Genomic DNA, 18953 nt, shown 5'->3' with positions numbered 1-18953 from the left:
TAAGAAAGTGAAATAATTCTGAATATCAGCAAGATCAATAATGTTCGATAATCTATAACAATTTCTAATTATATGTAGACTGGAGCATTTAAGAAAAAAGAACAGTATGTTTGAGAGTGAAAAAGAAAATAACAATAATGGTGATAATGATAAAATGCAAGACAGAAGAACTTAGGGGGTGAGAGATGGTGAAAATGAAGAGCAAAATGAAGCATATAAAGGATGAAATCTTCCACTTGAAGAGACAAATAGTTAGTGTGAATGAGATCAGATGAAGTTTTTTAAAGTGAAGACGGTACTAAAGGATGATCATATGGCACTGTCAAAGAATTTAATTGTTGGAGGTGTTTTCCAGGTGCCACAATGAAATGAATAACTGAGACTTAATGCAGAAGGAATGAATAAAAGTTCAGTGGTAGAAGAAAAGCACAACTGAATTGGAAGATGAGAAATAGACTGACAAATGAAATTTAAGAAGCTACTGCAGATGAAGCATAATAATACAGTTATTATCTGGTCCAATTAGATGACTCGATAGTGTACCCACTCTCCAACCAATGGGCTATAGGTTTGAATCTCACTGTGGTATGGATGCTTTGTAAATGTCTTTAGGAGGAACATACATTTCATTGCCTAGTACAAAACTACCATCCTACTTATTGGAGACCTGAAATGGTTTGAAAAAGTTTCATGTTTGGTTTCTAGAATAGGATTTTCAGATTAACCCTTAATCCATCAATGGTAATGTGTTATAAATTTACAACCTTTTATAGATGGAATTCACAAATGAGATGAAAAAGAGAGAGTAAAGATGAATAGTATATTGTTAGGCTGGGTAATTTGTGAAAGTATAGAACAAATTTGAAGAAGTTGGAATGGTTGAAAAGAGATGGGATGCATTTGAATGGTTTGGTGTAAACTTGAGCAACTGCTGTTTTCGGAGACAAAGAGATAATGCAAGAGATAAAGAGGCAGCATAAAGTGAGTATGGATAAATATCAGAGAGAGAACTGAGGTGCATGAGAAACAGGTTTGAAAAGAAAAGCACTGGCATGGAATCATAAATTAAATTTACTTATTTTTATCTCCAAAAAGAATAAAGAAAAGTTTGTTAATAAGGCTATTTCATAAGATTTAAAGTTTTTTGTAACTTATGTTATGTTATACAGTAATGATAAACTTTGGTGAGTGGTTCATAATGATGACATACAGCTACAGCACAAAGAGTTTGACAATTTTCAAAATTTAAGAACTATAGTATTTCATTAAGGGAATGCCAAGAACTTATCATTCGTTTACTTTAACAGACTGGTAACTGTATAATAACACTGTTTCCTTTACCTGAAAATTTATTTTACATGTTGTTTTTCCTAAAAATCAAAAACTATGGCCTTTAAAGGATAAGATCCAGCAAGAACTAAGATAGTAATAGATAACAAGATCTTAGAACAGGTGAATTCATTTAACTACCTAGGATGTCATATGATCACATATGAAAAAAACAGGTGTAATTAACTCTATATTTAAACCAAACCTAGTTCAAAAACAAACCAGACTAAAAGTATACAATACATTAGCCCTACCAGTCTTATTGTATGGAAGTGAAATCTGGACAATAAAACAAAAAGACAAACAAAGATTAATAACAGCAGAAATGAAGTTTATGAGAAAAACTACAAAGTATACTCTATTTGATCACAAAAGAAACGAAGAAATTATGAAAGAATTAAACCAAGAATCAGTAATAGAAAAAAATTAAAAAATATAAACATAAATGGATGGAACACTTTCAAAGAATGAAATAGAAAGATTACCAAAACAAGCCTTAAAGTACAAGCCATTAGGAAAAAGAAAACCAGGACATACTCTTAAACGATTCAACGACTTCTAAGACCAGAACAGGCCATTTATTTATTTAAGATTTATTTAAGATGGAGGGGGGGGGTAAATTAATATTCTTGTAGGATAAATAAATTATAGATATTGGAAAGAAACTAATACTTGTGGTACAAAAATTTTAGATGCAGTAAAACAGAAAAACATAAATAATTTTTTTTTTTTAATATTTCACATCTTAGATCAGATTTAAACCAAGTTTTTCGAATCAAAGGGTACTATCATTCCTAAGCTACAGAAATTCAAGGACAACTGGGAGGTGGATGAGGAGGAATGATTATGGTAGGTACAGTGGTAGAATATATAAGTGTGAAGCAGTAGATGAGAGTAAGGAACATGGATATGAGAGGAAGAAGAAAAGTATATACAACACATACAGTAACTAGAGTAGGAAAAAAAAAAAATATATATATAGAGAGAGAGAGAGAGAGATAAGGGTATAAATTATAAATAGGATAGTCAGATACTGTATCCTACCTTGCCATCCTTCCCATCTCATCACTGTATTTTTATACCTTTCTGTATAAATTTATACCCCTCTGGGTATAAATAGGATAGTCCTGAACAGAGAGGTATAAAAATACAGTGATGAGATGGCAAGGTAGGATCCAGTATCTGATCCCCAACACTTCATTCTTCCCTTTCTATCACTGAAGCAGAATAAGAGAATATCATATGAGTATGACTTATGATAAAGAAAGCAAGGATTATTAGAAACAAGGGCACTAAGTTTGTGGCATTGACTGAGTCAGTATTCTAAAGGATGAATGACATAAGTGAAATCTAGTTAACTGTGAATGCTATACAGATGAGGGAAAAAAAAAAATGAAGGATATTTTCCCTGAAGAATGATAAAGGAAAACGAGGAGGGGCAGTGTTGTTATCATGACAAACTGTACCATTCAAGAGTGGAGGTAAAAAATGGCAGTATGTGTGATGGATTTTTAGCCTAGTTGATGTAAAGCAAAGTAGAATGGTATGCAAAATAGGATGTTCTTAAAGAACTGGAAATGTTGAGTTCGGCAATAGCAAAATTGGTTGAGCATGTTTATTTATTAACTTTTTTTTTATGCCAACCTCACACACAAAAGATCACAAAACCCATAACACAAGAGCACTGTGAGTGAGGGGGGTAGAGGTAAGTGGTTAAGGAGACAGAAGGAACCTGCTGATGTGATTTTTGAACAGGCAGAGATTATAGTCCTTGGTGTAAGGAAGAAGATGGGATGAAAATGGAGAATAAAAAGTTGACCAAACAGCTGATTTTTACACTTTTTTCTTCCAGTTTTCTCTAAGCATATTTTTACATGCTTAGAGAAAAGTGGAAGAATGACTGTGGCAAATTTAGTAGATCAGGGGCCAAGAAAATACCAGTAGAAAAAGCATAAGACAGAAAGGGAATGTCTGAGAAAGTGATTCAAATAAATCTGTGATAGAAATGATTGTATTGCTATCTATTAAGGACTGCCCTCTTCAGAACAACATCAAGAATTTTAAGGAAGATTTCTGATACTAAGCATCAAATGTGTAAAAGAAGTATTTCAAGGTTGGGAAATTTGCAGTTCATATAGTTTGGAGTTGTACAAAATGAGAAGTAGCACCTTGGAAAAAAGAGAACAATTTTTTTTTTTTCTCAGGACTGAGAAGGATATATTTGAGCCAGGAAAGGCTAGCGATGTAACCAGCCTGAGAAGATAAATGTGATCCTGACTAAACATCTGGAAATTATCAGAGGTAAGGGAAAGTAAGAAAGCTTTCTCATGAGAAAGAAAACAGGACTGTTTTAGGTAGCACTGAAATTCATTAAAGTTGTATACTCATCCTGCTGAAGAACAGTAAGGAGAAGTGTTGAAGTCATTGGTTATGGAACTGTCAAATGAAGTAGAGAAAGGCATTGAAGAATAATCACAAAACTATGCATATGATTGAAGTTAGTGAGAAAAGTCATCAATATAAAGGACTGAAGAGTAGAAAAGTGCCAGGCCCTGAGGTAATTTGGTATTTCTGAGAAAATCTGAAGAGCAGAAACTATCCATCATGACACACAGCAAATAATCATAGTATACACTGGAAAAGAGAAGAAAGTAGACCATAAGACAGTAGCTTGCTAAGAAGCAGGCCTCCATACTAGACCTCATCAAATGCCTTGAATATATCATGAGTGATTCACATAATGAGGAAGAAGATACCATTTAGACAAGGGCACATATTGGTACTCAAACCAGTCAAGATTTCTCTGAGTTCTTGCTGGTGAAAATGCAATAAGCTGTTTTTATAGCAGGAGTTGATTTGCTTTATCTATACAAGAATTGAGAGAGAAGTCTGATGCCAGAAGGTCAGTCTTATCTTTGGATGATGTTTGAATAGTAACATCTGGATGTGTGTGAGAGGTAGGTGTGGAAGAGTATAAAAGGTCCCAGGTGTTGAAGGATGGTGAAGATTATTCAGTATTCTGGAGAATAGACAGATAATTTGTGTTAGGTCATTACTAGCAGCAAACACTTCATCGTTTATTCCAGTATGATAGTGGAGTAAGAGAATGGAAGTTAGTTTGAATTATGAACAATGAAGTCTCAAGGAAGATTATCTCACTGTTCAGATAACTGGAGTGCAGAAAAACGAGCTTCAGAGAGAGAGAGAAATAATCTCAGTAATTATCAGTATTTGGTGGGTGGTAAAGCAAATGAATGCAACACTGTGTGGCAAGAAAATAGGAAATTTGAGATAAACCAGACAATAAACAGAGGATTCTAGGTTTAGCCCTCACTGATACAGAATGTCAGGTCTGATAAATGCACATGTATACCACCTTTTATTGAAGAATCATATAAAGTGTAGTTTGGATTACCGAGTTTAACAATAGTAGCTGAGACTATCAGTTGAAATTCTGTGAGAAATGGCAGGTCTGTTTCTGGTTTTAGATGCATGTGAGTGATGGTGGTGCATATCACTTCTGTTCATGTTAAAGCCACAAATCTTAATAAAGTGGATTATACGGATTGCAATACCAGTAAAGTAGTTTATTGGTAAATGGAGCAAAAATAATTTATAAATTTACTTCCAATTTGGTGTGTTCCACCAGTATTTTGATAAATCAAAAACATTTTCAATGCAGGTTAATATTAATATTAACTATTTGTAAAATATGGTGTGCACAATTAACATCTCGCACAATGCAGTTAATAGATGGTTATTACAGTAGACAGCCCCACTTATCTGAGGGGAATACATTCCAAGATCCCCCAGTGGATACATGAAACTGCAGATAGTACTGAACCCTCCACATACTATGTTTTTCCTATACATACATACCGATGATAAAGTTTAATTTATAAATTAGGCACAATAAGAGATTAACAACAATAACTAACAATAAAATAGAAAAATTATAACAATGTACTGTAACAAAAGTAATGTAAATGGAATCTTAGTAACCTCAGAATACAATTTTTTTTCTTTCCTTTCGAGAACTTTCACTTTTTCACTTAAAGGAAGCACTTATTATTAACACAATGTTCCAACATAAAACTGGACACAAATTCACATGGAGAGAAGAGGCAAGGAATAAGAAAAGTCTCATTGACCATGTTATTGTTGATGTTTTCTCCCTGGTGCAAGACACTAGAGTGTACAGAGGATTTGAAATTGGAAGTGATCACCATTTAGTCTTGAGCAGGATAAAACTGAAATTCATATTGAAATGAAGAATATGTAAGAAAGCTTTAAAGCAAATAAAAGTTGAGCAGCTCTCAGATGTGAACCGTAGACTAAAATACACAAACATTATTCAAGAAAAAATGAAACAGTTTGAGAACAAGAACCAAACCTTGGAGATTCAGTGGCAAGCCCTGAAGAAAGCATTGATTGAATTCAGCCAGAGAGGCATATTGGTGAGGGTGTCTGCAAGGATAGAAAAATCAGAACTCCATGGTGGATACAGGAAGTTAAAGAGGCAGTGAAGGAAAAGAAGAAAGCATATTGTTACTGGCAATTAAGTCAGCTTGTGCTCTTAGAGAATACAGAAACAAATGTAAGAAAGCTAAACACTGTGTAAAACTGGCTAAACAAAAGTCGTGGGAAGACTTTGGTAAGAACATAGAAATAAATATCAGGAAGGTGGCAAAATATTCTGGAGGAAATGGAGGAGAGAGTGCTGTAAAAGGAATGAGAGATGATAAAGATGACGTGAAAACTGGAGAATAAGATATCCTTGATGTATGGAGTAATTACTTCGAAATTGCTCCAATATCTTTTTACCACTGTGACAGCACAGTGGTAAAAAAATACTCAACAGGCATACAATCAGGAATACATATACATGGTTGAAGTAGAAAAAATCATCAAAGCCTGAAATGTAGAAAGGCAGTGGAAGTATATGATATCTGACCAGAAATGCTCAGGTATGCAGATATTAAAGTCTTGCTATGGCTGTACTGCATAGTTTAGATGGCCTGGATAGAGAGATGAATTCCAGATGATTGGAGTAAACTCTCATTGTACCCATATATCATCATCATCATCATAATCAAATTCCTGCCATGTACCCTCAAGGGGTGTACAGGATATGATAGTACTACAAGAAAAAAATGACATCATTACTAACTTCCTATCTACAATTTTCCTCCAAATCAGTCTATTACTTGTCAAGACTCCAACATTATCAGATCTTATATTTCTATCGTCTAAGGCACATTGTACTGTATCAATCCACCTATATTTTGGTCTTCCTCTGGGTCATTTTGCTGCCAACCTAGCAGAGAACACTTGTTTTGCTAATCTTTCTTCGCCCATTCTGTTTAAGTGACCATAGCACCTGAGATTAGCTCTGCTAACGCATTCCTGGATGCTGACCATGTCAAGTTCTTTCCTAATATCCTCATTTTTAATATGATATTGCCATTGATGCCATCTGTTCATGCCTCTAATCTTTCTCAGGACTCTCATATCTGCAATCTCTAGTCTTTGGTCAAGTGTTTTACTTCTGACCCAGCTCTGAGATCCATAAGTTAAAACTGGTTTGTTCCGACTAATTTCTCTCTTATTCAATATGAATTTACTCAATTGACTTCCCACCATACCAGCTTTGCTGATTCTGTTGTTTATTTCTATATTTAATTTACCATCTTCAGTAAAAATCGTTCCCAAGTAGCTGAAATGTTTTACTTGTTCCAGTGGATTCCACAGGTTCTCCATTCACAACACAGTTGACATTTTCAATGATTCTGCCTATTTTCATTGTCTTTGTCTTTTTATTGCTGACCTTCATACCATATCTATTACAACAGTTATTCAATTTAGCCAGAGAATCCTGCAGACTTGTAGCGGATATATTTAGAAGTATAACATCATCCGCATAAAGCAAAGAGCTGACATTAACATCTCCAATCTTGATATCATGTCCAATACCACTTTCCTTCATAATGTGATACATATAGATGATGAATAACAGAGGGGACAATGTACATCCTTGTCTCACACCAGAGTTAACATTAAACCATCTTCCTGTACCTCATTCAATTCCAACTGCTGACTTACAATTCAAATAAAGACTAAGTATTGCTTGATATAATGCCCCATTGACACCATATAACTGTAGCGTATTGAATAGCTTCTCTCTTGGCACCTTGTCATATGCCTTTTCCAAACCGCCAAAACTTAAATACAGATCTTTGTTATATTCCAATGCTTTCTTGACTATTTGTCGTAAAGTGAAGACCTGATCATGACAGCCTCTATTTGGAACACTCAGTAGGGAAATACCTTTTTAATTCTCACATTCAGTTTTATTTCCCTTTTTATATATCTGTACTATTAGAGCTCTACTCCAATCATCGGGAATTCGTCCCTTTGTCCAGGCTTTCTGAACTATGCTGTGCAGCCACTGTAAGACTCTTATACCACTATACTTCAGCATTTCTGGTCGAATATCATCTACTCCTGCGACCTTTCCACATTTCAAGCCTTTAATGGTTTTTTCTACTTCAAGTATGTATTCCTGACTGCATGCCTGGTCAGTGTTTTTTTACCACTGTGCTGTCATCACTACTTGTTTCATGTAACAGCCTTTCAAAGTAATTACTCCATACTTCAAGGATATCTTTTTCTCCCGTTTTCATTTCACCTTAATCATCTCTAACTCCTTTTACAGCACTCTTTCCTCCATTCCAAAGCTTCTTCAACAACCTCCAGAATATCTTACCACCTTCTTGATATTTATTTTCTATGTTCTTGCCCAAGTCCTCCCATGATTTTTGTTTAGCTAGTTTTATACAGTGTTTGGCATTCTTGTATTTGTCTCTGTATTCTCTAAGAGCACAAGCTAACTTATTTGATAGGAACTTTTGATATGCTTTCTTCTTTTCCTTCACTGCCTCTTTAACTTCCTGTGTCCACCAGGGAGTTCTGATTTTTTTTATTCTTGCAGACAACCTCACCACATGCCTCTCTGGCAGAATCAATCAATGTTTTCTTCAGAGTTTGCCACTGAATCTCCAAGGTTTGATTCCTGTTCTCAAACTCTTTCATTTTCTTTTCAATAATCTTTGTGTATTTTAGTCTACAGTTCACATCTGAGAGCTTTTTATTTGCTTTAAAACTTTCTTACATGTTATTCTTTTCTATATGAAATCCAATTTTATCCTGCTCAAGACTAAATAGTGATCACTTCCAATTTCAAATCCTCTGTACACTCTGGTGTCCTGCACCAGGGAGAAAACATCACCATCAACAATAACATAGTCAATGAGACTTTTCTTATTCCTAGCCTCTTCTCTCCATGTGAATTTGAGCACATTTTTAAGTTGGAACATGGTGTTAGTAATAACCAGTCCATGTCCTGAGCAGAAATCCAACAGATATTTGCCATTATTATTAGCTTTGCTCTTTTCTCCAAATTTTCCCAAAATATTTTTGTATATCTCACAATCATTTCCTACTCTGCTATTTAGATCCCCAACAAGGACCAACTTTTCCTTTTTCATTGTGTCAGTTGCTTTTTCTAAAGACTCAAAAAATTCCTCCACTTCTACCTTAGTAGAACCTTCTGTGGGACCATAGGCACAAATAAGTCTCAATGTCCAGTTCCCCATTCTCATATTTGCCCACATTACTCTACTTGAGACCGACTGCCATTCAAGAAGATTAGCCTCGTATTTTGTGTTGAATACTATGGCTACTCCTTCTTTTCCTTGATTGTCATTGCCTGAATATAACATTTTGTATTTATTGCTCAGAAAGATCTCACCAGTTTTTGTCTTTTTTGTTCCAGTCAGAAATAATAATAATAATAAAGATCGACATAATAGGGGCTATTATGTCGATCTGGTACTTATCTAATTCCTCAGCTAGCTCCATTTCTTTGCCATTCAGGCTTCTAATGTTGATAGTACCGATCTTTAACTCTGGTGATGTTAAGTTGGGGTTTGTTTTCAGATTTGTTCCAGTAGCTGACTTTTCGCTGTTCACCCTGGTTCCCTGGCAAAAACAACGGGGGCCTTGTTTAACCAAGCGACGCCCCAGCTGGCATGAAATTTTGTCATGTTGTACCCTATATAAAAAAGAAAATAAAACTGAATGTGAGAATTACAGAGGTATTTATGCAAGTATATTTGAGAAACAGTTGAGAAGTGTGGAAGGGAAGCTTATAATAATAATAATAATAATAACTTAATAAATAGTTATTTTCTTATCAATCTGTGTTTGCATCAATACCGTTAAAATCCTGTTTCAACGTGAGTGACGAACACATAAGCCTTTCCACGCAGAAGTTTGGTAAAGAACAAGCTGGATTCAGGCCAAACAGTGGTTGACAGGATCAGATTTTTACTTTTATTACTACGTAACACCTCCAGGGAGTCCAAGGACTCAACGTAGGAGGGCACACTACCCTAATTCACTAAATACATCTCATCCTCTACACTACTACCTAATTCTCCAACTACAGCCCACTATCATAAATGCCATTTATCGCCCTTCATCACCAACAATAGTATTTTTTTATTATCATCAAATTCCTGATATATATACCCTCAAGGAGTGTACAGGATATGATAGTACTACATGAAAAATTTACATCATTACTAACTTCCTATCTACAATTTTCCTCCATATCAGTCTGTTACCTATAAAGACTCCAATATTATCAGGTCTTATATTTCTGTCTTCTAAGGCACTTTTTACTGTATCAATCCATCTATATCTTGCTCTTCCTCTGTTTTTTTTTCCCTGCCAACGTGATAGAGAACACTTGTTTTGCTAATCTTACTATCTTTCCTTTTCCATTCTGCTTAAGTGAACACCTGAGATTAGCTCTACTAATGCATTCCTGCATGCTGACAATATCAAGTTCTTTCTAATATATCCTCATTTTTAATATGATATTGCCATTGATCCATATGTTCTCATAGATCTTTCTCATAGATGCTCTATTTCTGGATTACATCTTTTCTGAAGGTATTGTCAAGGATGCTGCTCCCACTATACATAACTTTCATGAATTATCCATTACCATTTCTAAAACATTCCTCTAAACTCTTGTAAAAACATATAAGCAGCTGTTGGACCAACTTCTCACTGGCCTGTTTTGTTTCATCTATACATGCAGCTGTTCAAGAAAGAAGGTCTTATAAAAATTCAGGTATGCATGTGCACATGTGTGTGTGTGTGTGTGTGTGAGAGAGAGAGAATGGGTAAGTGGTAGAGTTCTACTGAGAAATGATGTATTTGTGCACTTCCTGGAATGCTAATTTTAATAATACTTTTTAATTTATTCTCATGTATCTCACAAATTCAAATCAAAATATCACCTTTTCATCTCGAATATCTTCAGCACTTGTAGTAACAGGTTTATCCATGGCAACTAAGCATAATATCTGAAGTAAGTGATTCTGCATGACATCCCTGAAAGTATATTTCTCTACTGAATATTATATGCATCTATTTCAAGATGTATAAATGTCATTTTTATAAATAAACTGGAATATCACATGTGGATTAGATATAAGGGATTATTGCATCGATATTATATTGATATATATCTGTGTCCTTTTGGGACAGACTGAAAAACCAAGTAATTGAAAAAAAAAAAAGGCATTAATTTTGTGCTTAAAAAAATGGAAATCTCACTGTCATTAACAAATTTTACAGTACCATCAAGTTTGCACGCAAATGGTGTATAAATGACACATGCTTGCTAGAGTCTCTATTTGTGGAAAAGTCTATACTGCCAGAAGGGAGATAGGGGTTGGGGAAGACTATATATTGTGCATCAGCCCTTAGCAGTTCCTACACAAATTTTGGTACACCGCACTACTTTTGCATCAGCAGTAAATACAGAATATTACCATAAAGAGTGCCACCATCACCCTCCATGCATGTGAATTCTCAGTATGTTCTCTGAGGACTTATACAAATGATGAGGCTTGGACTGATTTCTTCTTCTTCTTCTTGAGTGCATCAATCTGAAGCCTAGTTAGTGGAGGTAACATGTCATAACATTCTATCCTGTGTCTTCCTTTTTATTTCTTTGTAATTTTAGCTCCAGTTGTTATTTATATAGGAAATTCTTGGTCTGCCTCTTGGATTCTTTCCTTCCACAGTCCCTGCATTATTTTTGTAAGTACACTAATGAAGAACTTCTTCATTGGTCTTTCTTTCTATCCAACCAATTGTCATCATCTTTCTCCAGCACCAAAGTTCAAATGTTTCCAACTTTTTTGGTGTCTTGTTTTATTAAATTCCAAGTCCCACAACCATATATAATGTTATGCTCCATGTGTATGTTTTCACCAGTCTCTTTTTTTAAATTGAATGCTGAGTCCTTCACTAGTAAAAGTGTTTCTTCTATTATAGAAAACCTTTTTTTTGGCCAAGCCTATTCTCGCTTTTATATCCGATTGGTTTCTTCTATCTTCCATGATAAGACTGCAAAGATATTTAAAGGAAGTTACCTGTTGTATTGAGTTGTTATTTATTTCTGAATTCATTTTCATAGGATTCATTTTACATGTGATTAGCAGTTTAGTTTTCTTATAATTAATTTCAGGCCATAATGTGTGAAAATGTCTTAATTTTCAATTCCATTTATCTTAATTCATATCTCTGTTAGTTCTTTAATTTATTTATTTCTTCAATGTAGGGATTAAACAGTATTGGACAAAGAAAACACTCTTGTTTTACACCTTTGCGTATTATTGCTGTCTCAAATCTTCTTTCCATAATCATTCTAAGAGTTAGGATTGCATCGCTTATCCCTTGTTGTATCCTGAACCAAAATCAGTCATTGCCAATATATTCTTCAGCCATATTTATTATTATTTTTTGTATATTTTTAGTAATATTGTTGAAGTGTGTGAAATTAAACTTATTATTCAATGATTTTCACACTTGCCTGCATTATTTATTTTAGAAATGGGAATGACAAAACATTATGTAGTCTTTGGGGATGATTCCCATTTCATATATATGCCAGCCTGGTTGGCCGAGTGGTTAGCGTAACCTCTCTCCAGCCAAAAGGCTGCGGGTTCGAATCCCGCCGCGAGCATGTATGTTTGTTTCTGAAAATACTAGTGGTGGTGGTGGTCGGGGGTAGATGGCGTTAGTGTAGATGATGAAGGTAGTTGCGGCTGATGGAGTGGTGGAGACGGAGAGTTGTAGAGTAGGTACCCTCCCTCGATGAGTCTTTGGACTCCCTGTAGGTGTTATGTAATAATAATAATAATATATCCCTTATGATCTTGAATAGATATGACTTAATAAAATATTCAAGAAATATAACTAATTCTGAAGGAATGTTATCAACACCTGGTGTCTTAGCAGACTACTGCATCAAGAGTCTTGTTGCATCTTCTATAGCTTCATTGTCTGGATCAGATCATTTATACAGTTTTTCTAAGTACTCCTTCCATCTTTCAGAAAATTCTTCCTTATCTATAGAAATGCTCTCATGTTTGTTTTTGATAATGTGCTTCTTGTTTTTTTTTTTTTTAATAATGTTATATGCTTCATTGATTCTCTCAGTCTTCATTAAATCTTTTTTTTTCAAAACTTTCTTTGCACTTCTCTATATACCATCATTCATTTGTTGTTTCTTTACAATTTCTGTTTATCATATTTTTAGCTGTTTATATTTTTTCTTACTTTCTTCATTTAGAGAGGTTTTGTATTTTCTTCTTTCATCTCTTAGGTTTAGAATGTCTCGAGTGATCCATGGCTTTATTCTTTATCTGTTCTTTAATTCTATGCAGTCAATGGCTCATTTTAAGTCATTTTTTTCTTTCTGCTCTCTCTCTTCCTCCAATTTTAATGTTTTCATTGGTCTTCTCTTTATGGATTCTATGGTTTCCTCTGTTTTAAGGTTATCTACATTCCATTTGGGCCCTTTCCTTGGTCCTGACAACTTTTTAAATTTCAAATTGCATTTCAATAAAACCAAACTGTGGTCACTGTCTGCATCTGCTCCAGGATAACTTTCGTATGATTTTATTTGATTTTTAAATCTATTTCTTATTAAAATATAATCTATTCGATATTTTCATATATCCTCTGGCATTTCTAAATATATATTTTTCTTTTTTGGCACCTCATATCAATCCAAGTGTTGGTAATTATCAGATTAAATTGGTAGTAGAATCTAGAAGCTTACAGCCACTGTCATTTCAGCATCTAAGTCCATATTTTCTGACCTCTTTATTGTCTTTTCCTTCTCCAATGAGTGCACTCCAATGAACGACAATGAGATTGTCTTCACTTTTGGTGAGTTTCAATTATCTGCATATACCCTTTCAATTTCATCATTAGTGTGGTCACTGGTACGAAATAAGCTTGAATTATTAATATTATATTTGTTGTTTTGCTTCAAGTTTTACCATTATCAGTCCGCTGTTATATTTCATTGAGTTGATTAATCTTCTTCCCCTATTCCTTATCAAGGACTATCGAATTCTTTTTTCTTTTTTTTTGCTGTCTTGTTACTGAATAAAAAAAAATTCTACAGTCATCACTCTGTCTCATCTTACTAATTCCTAATTATGACTATTTTTAATCTATCCATTTTTCACTCTTTAGGTTTTCTAACTTTCCGATTTGTACAAGGGTTCTCGCATTCCATTTCCTAATGAACATACAAGGATTTTACAATGGTTTACAACCTGGGAAGCTTTGGTCCTTTCCCTGCCATGAACAAGCATTAAGTCACTGTGTGCTTTATTGTCTCTTAGTCTGTCTTTATTTTAATTTTCTTTATTGTCACTTACTAGGGGAAAAGCAGAATTGTTCAGCAATACTCTTTTCAAGAGGTTTAGTGTGCTAGCCAAAGACAATCATGAAAACAATCATTCTTCATGATTGTTTACCTACCGCAATATCCTTCATTCTATCGTCACTTATGGGTGATCTTCTACTGATCAGTCCCACATCCAGTTGGATGTAACCTATTTAATGGCAGTAACATCTTGCCATGAAAGATTTTGTATTCCCATCATTGGAAATGTGTAGCTTTTTATAGAAATAGCCATGTTACTGGATAGATGTTACTGTTGGTAGATGCCATTTCACAGTTGCATTTATTGATATCACTTTACCTTGCTGTAAAAGTTTCTTAATATTTAACCTTTTGAATTTCATCACCTTGTGTGAGATCATGATCCTGTTTATTTTAGGCATGAAATGGCTTAAAAAAGTTCTATATTTGGTCTATAGCAGGTTTCCAGACTACATAAAAAATAAATTACATATAATAGAAAAATATATATATAAATTGATAAAAATAGAAAAAAAAGCTTATCCCATATCGGTCCAAAATGTATTCTAAGTTTGTAAATAATCTTTGGGCAGGAGAACCATAAAAACTCTTTGCCATGTGCTTGGCAGTATGGGACATGCCTCTAGCTGCTAGATTTCCCTGCATCTTCATACAATCTTTACAATCCTAAATGGGGTTCAAACTTGGGTATTTCCAAGTTATTCCAAAAGGGTGCAGACTTTTGTTTAGTTTAGTTATATTTATTTATAGTAAATTTAATTACTTAACATTCTGTAATCATATAAAATGCCTTAATATAATTACACTGTAAGACAATGTACTTCATAAATTTCTAGTGTGAAACTAGGCAATAAATTTATAGGCATCACCACTTCCTTGCTGTACAACCAAGTTTGTTCATATTTAATCTTTAGAATGTAAAATTAATTGTTAATTGCATTATAATTAATTGTTAATTGTATTATAATTTCATTAATATGTGATAAAAATATTATTAATGAACACTACATGTGTTAGGTTCATGTGTTCACATAAGCTGAATGTGAAAAGATCAGCTGTGTTCAAGTACTCTGTGTGAAATGATACACACACAGAATACTTGAACCATCCCTCATAACTGAGTTGACTTACTGCAATCATGATGAGCTAAACAGAAATCAGAAGTGTTATATATATGCAGAGTAAGTAATAGTACAATATCACATATTAACTGTTTACAGTAGAAAATCATTTTCAATTACAGAACCATACAAGTTTTATGGATATGATGAGTTAAAAGTCAGAGAAGAATAAAGTACATTTATTCTTCTCTGACTTAAAAAGAAGAACTTCTCTGACGAATTTATTCTTCTCTGACGAAAAAAAGCTTAGAAAGTTTTTCTAAGCCTTTTTTTGACCAGTTCCCGAGTTAGTCGATCTCTGGCACGGGCAAGCGGGTTTTTTTCTCCTGGAAACTCGGGTTTTTCGTCCCATAAACTCAAGAAAATCGACTGTAGAATCCACATTATTTCAGACATTAAATATGAGTGTTAGAGTTAGGGACCACGAGATGGCAGCACTTGTTGAGCGCCGTCTCTCTTCACTGCGTGCCGCTTAATTAGTGATAGCCTTGGGCCAGCTATCTCCGATTGGGTACCAGTGGAGATTGAACTGCCCACTCAGTCTCCAAAAGTTAGATAGGGCTAAAAATGGCTTCGCCTACTCCCTATATATACGGGAATAAAAAGGCATTAGCTGATTTTTTTTTCTGAAAAAAAGAAAGACAAAGCTTTTTCAGAAAGACTGAAGTTTTATTAATCATCATCATCAAATTCTTCATATATATACCCTCAAGGAGTGTACAGAATAATTATAACAGTACTACATGAAAAAGTTACATCATGAGGCAAGAGATCAGATAGCACATGTAGAGTGAAATGAGGAGAATTAAAGATAGCCATGGCTCTGTAGCACATGTATCTGTATGTGGAGATTCAATTATCAGAGTTGTGGTTAATGAGAAGTGCAAAAGGTTTGCTTTCCTGTGGGTACAGAGTGACTGGGGCATTGGATATGAGGATTAAGTGAGCAAAAGAGTTGGTAGTAGTAGTAAGAACAAATGGCTTAGTTAGGTACAAGGAGAATGTGAAAACAGACATTAGGAGGATGTTGAGAAGAGTAAAAGATAACAGAGATAATTGTGTAGTAAGAAAGATAGTCAGTGTGTTGTCCAAGTATGATAGTGACGAGTTGGGATGGAAAGTGAAGATCATGAATGGTGAGCTGAGAAGAAAGGAGTGCATTTTGTGAATGTGTGAGATGAATTTCAGGGATGGATGGAAGAAACTGTATAAGTGAGATGAACTGCATTCAAATGGTTTTGGTGAGTAACTGGAGAAACTGTTGCTAGAAGGGAAAATAATGACCATAATGAACAGATGTTGAAGAGGTGAGTAGCATGAGTGAAGAGAATGAGAGAGCAGGAACACAAGACAGATAAGGAAATGTGGGGGAAGGGGAGTTAGAGTGGACAGGAAGACACAGTATGAGAAATGTGGATATTAGATGCAGAAATGAATGTGTGAGTAGGCAAGAAAGGATTGAAATGGAATGGGATGTGGGAGGGAAGCATTTAGGTATGGGTAGGGTAGCGGGATCAGTGGTGATACAGAGGAATGGACAGAGGCAGGAATGCAGGAGTCACATCTGAGAAATGGTGTCAGTGGGACTTGTTATAGAATCCAAAATAAGCTACTGTGTTTGTTTATGAATGCCAGAAACATCCCAAAGAAACCAAATAAAGGGAAAAAATTGTTGCATTGATCAAGTTCATTTGCCAAAAACTCTGAATAAATGAGTCTAACTGAATGAAGATGATATGATTTTTTTTTTGTAAGACACAGGACAGAAAGGGAGGAGTAGGATTTATTCCCATTCAAGGTGGAGATGTGAAGGGCAAATAGTGGAAATGGATTTGAGGCAGTATGGTGTGAGGTAGAGTTTAACAGAATGGAATATCTAGTTGAGTGTTGCTGTAGACCTGGTAATGTGGAGTGCAATGTAAAGGAAATGCATAGGCAAATAAGAAAAGAATGATTATTATGGGTGATTTTAATTATCTGGAAGCATAAAATAATGAAATTCTTGAGTTTTTAGAGGCAACTGCCTTAGGCAGTAAAAACACAGGGCACACAAAGATTGAAAGTTCTTAGATTTGATCAGTTCATCAGAGGCTGTTATTATAAATAGGATGTCAAACAGACCTCCAGCTGGTGAGAGCAACCATGAAGTGATCACTTGGTCTTTTCATCCCATGACATAGCTACAAGCTATATCATGAGATTAGGAATTGGATGGAAAAGAGATCAATGCTGTTTTCCCCCTACTCAAGAGCTATCTGGCAGAAGGAATGTCTAAACAGGAGGTTAAATAAGGTAGGTGTGAAATGAATATATGAAGAGGTGAGGCATGCAGTTTGGAAGAAGAAGGCATTATGGAGGCATCACAATATGAGCAGTAATGAGGAGTACAAAGAACAGGCAAGGAAGGTGACTTGCTTGATAAGGGTAATAAATATGTAGTATAAACAGCAATTAGCTAATGAGGCAAAAAAAAAAAAAATCCCAGGGAGTTCTTTCAATACATGGCCAGTAGAAGAAAACATGACTATAGAAGGATGATACTGGGTGGTGAAAATGGTAGAACAATAACCACTGCTGATGATATAGTTGAAATATTAAATGTTCAATTTATAAAGGTATTTCATCCTCATGAATGCAATATCATGCAGAATTTGAGTACATTAGGAAAGGAGAAGGAGGCACTGATGTGAGTGAGCAGGAGGTATATGAGAAACTGAATAAACTTGATAGTTCTAGAAAATATTTTCACTTAGTTATAAAGTAAATGTTATTTGACAAGAAATTACATTCTTTTAATCCTTTACCCCAAGTGCAAACAAATAAGTTTGCAAGTGAAGTATCATCATGAATAGGCTACTTGTCATATATAATACATGTTATACTTGTCATTAGTGAGTTTAATTTACTCAGTTTTAAAGGCTTAATATTTGTTTCCTTGTAATACACTATATTGTGTAGCATGACACCAATGCACAAAACAATGGTGGATGATTTTAATGTGTGTGATTATGTTTGCTGCAGAATGTGCGAAATGTATGGTCTTCGCAGAATGATTTTTGGAAAGAGAATAAAAGTGGAGAAAATGTTTGTTGTGAGTTGAAACATGAAATACATGATAATGCGATTGGCATAGTTAGTGTTGCAAGTGGTAAGAATGACTGTATGAATGACATATGAAGAGAATGACCTTCTGGTCATTCTCTTAAGATTGTGCCCTCACACGGAGTTCTTCACAGAACAAAACATAAGACTGAATGGTTGGAGAAACACCTGGTAGATGGTATGACACAGAAGCAAAAGACAGGGGAGAAAAAGAAGAGCACGAAAGTACAAAAGCATGACAATAAGGATTGGATTTTGTTTGGTGATTCATTGATACAAGGAGTCCTTGAGGAGAGAATGACAAAACTGAGTTTTCCTGAAGGTAGTTCTTTCTTTTAAAGGTTCCTGAGATAAGATAAAGGATGTCGGTTACAAGGCTGTAACCCCCATCGGGCGCGTCCCCTGGTGGCGGATCGGGGAAGGCTCGTCATAGTTTACTATGAACGGTAGAAGGGAAATAAAATACCTCCCGTGGACCAACAGGATAGCACTTCCCTCATAGGCTGGTCTGGGGGCCTCGAAGGTGGCAGCCCCACCACCAGACTCGGGTGCTGAAGGCTAATCCCCTGCACACC

At 35.0% G+C, this 18953-nt stretch overlaps 1 protein-coding gene across 1 annotated transcript in view; it reads right to left on the bottom strand.

Annotated features, from left to right (window-relative positions):
* Positions 1 to 18953, bottom strand: part of LOC150100651 (glucose-6-phosphate 1-dehydrogenase-like) — a 221548-nt gene that overhangs the window by 65654 nt on the left and 136941 nt on the right. Inside the window, exon 7 of the mRNA XM_090401922.1 lies at positions 10701 to 10794. Coding sequence (XP_090258048.1) covers positions 10701 to 10794 — 94 coding nt within the window. The remainder of the gene's footprint in view (positions 1 to 10700; positions 10795 to 18953) is intronic.

This window comes from Typopeltis vanoorti, chromosome 12, assembly GCF_054136105.1.
Source record: "Typopeltis vanoorti isolate ZY-2024b chromosome 12, IOZ_Tvanoo_1.0, whole genome shotgun sequence".
NCBI classification, from domain to species: Eukaryota; Metazoa; Arthropoda; class Arachnida; order Uropygi; family Thelyphonidae; genus Typopeltis; species Typopeltis vanoorti.
Note: the sequence above shows the minus strand (reverse complement) of the source record. Positions and strands in the feature narration are given on the sequence as shown.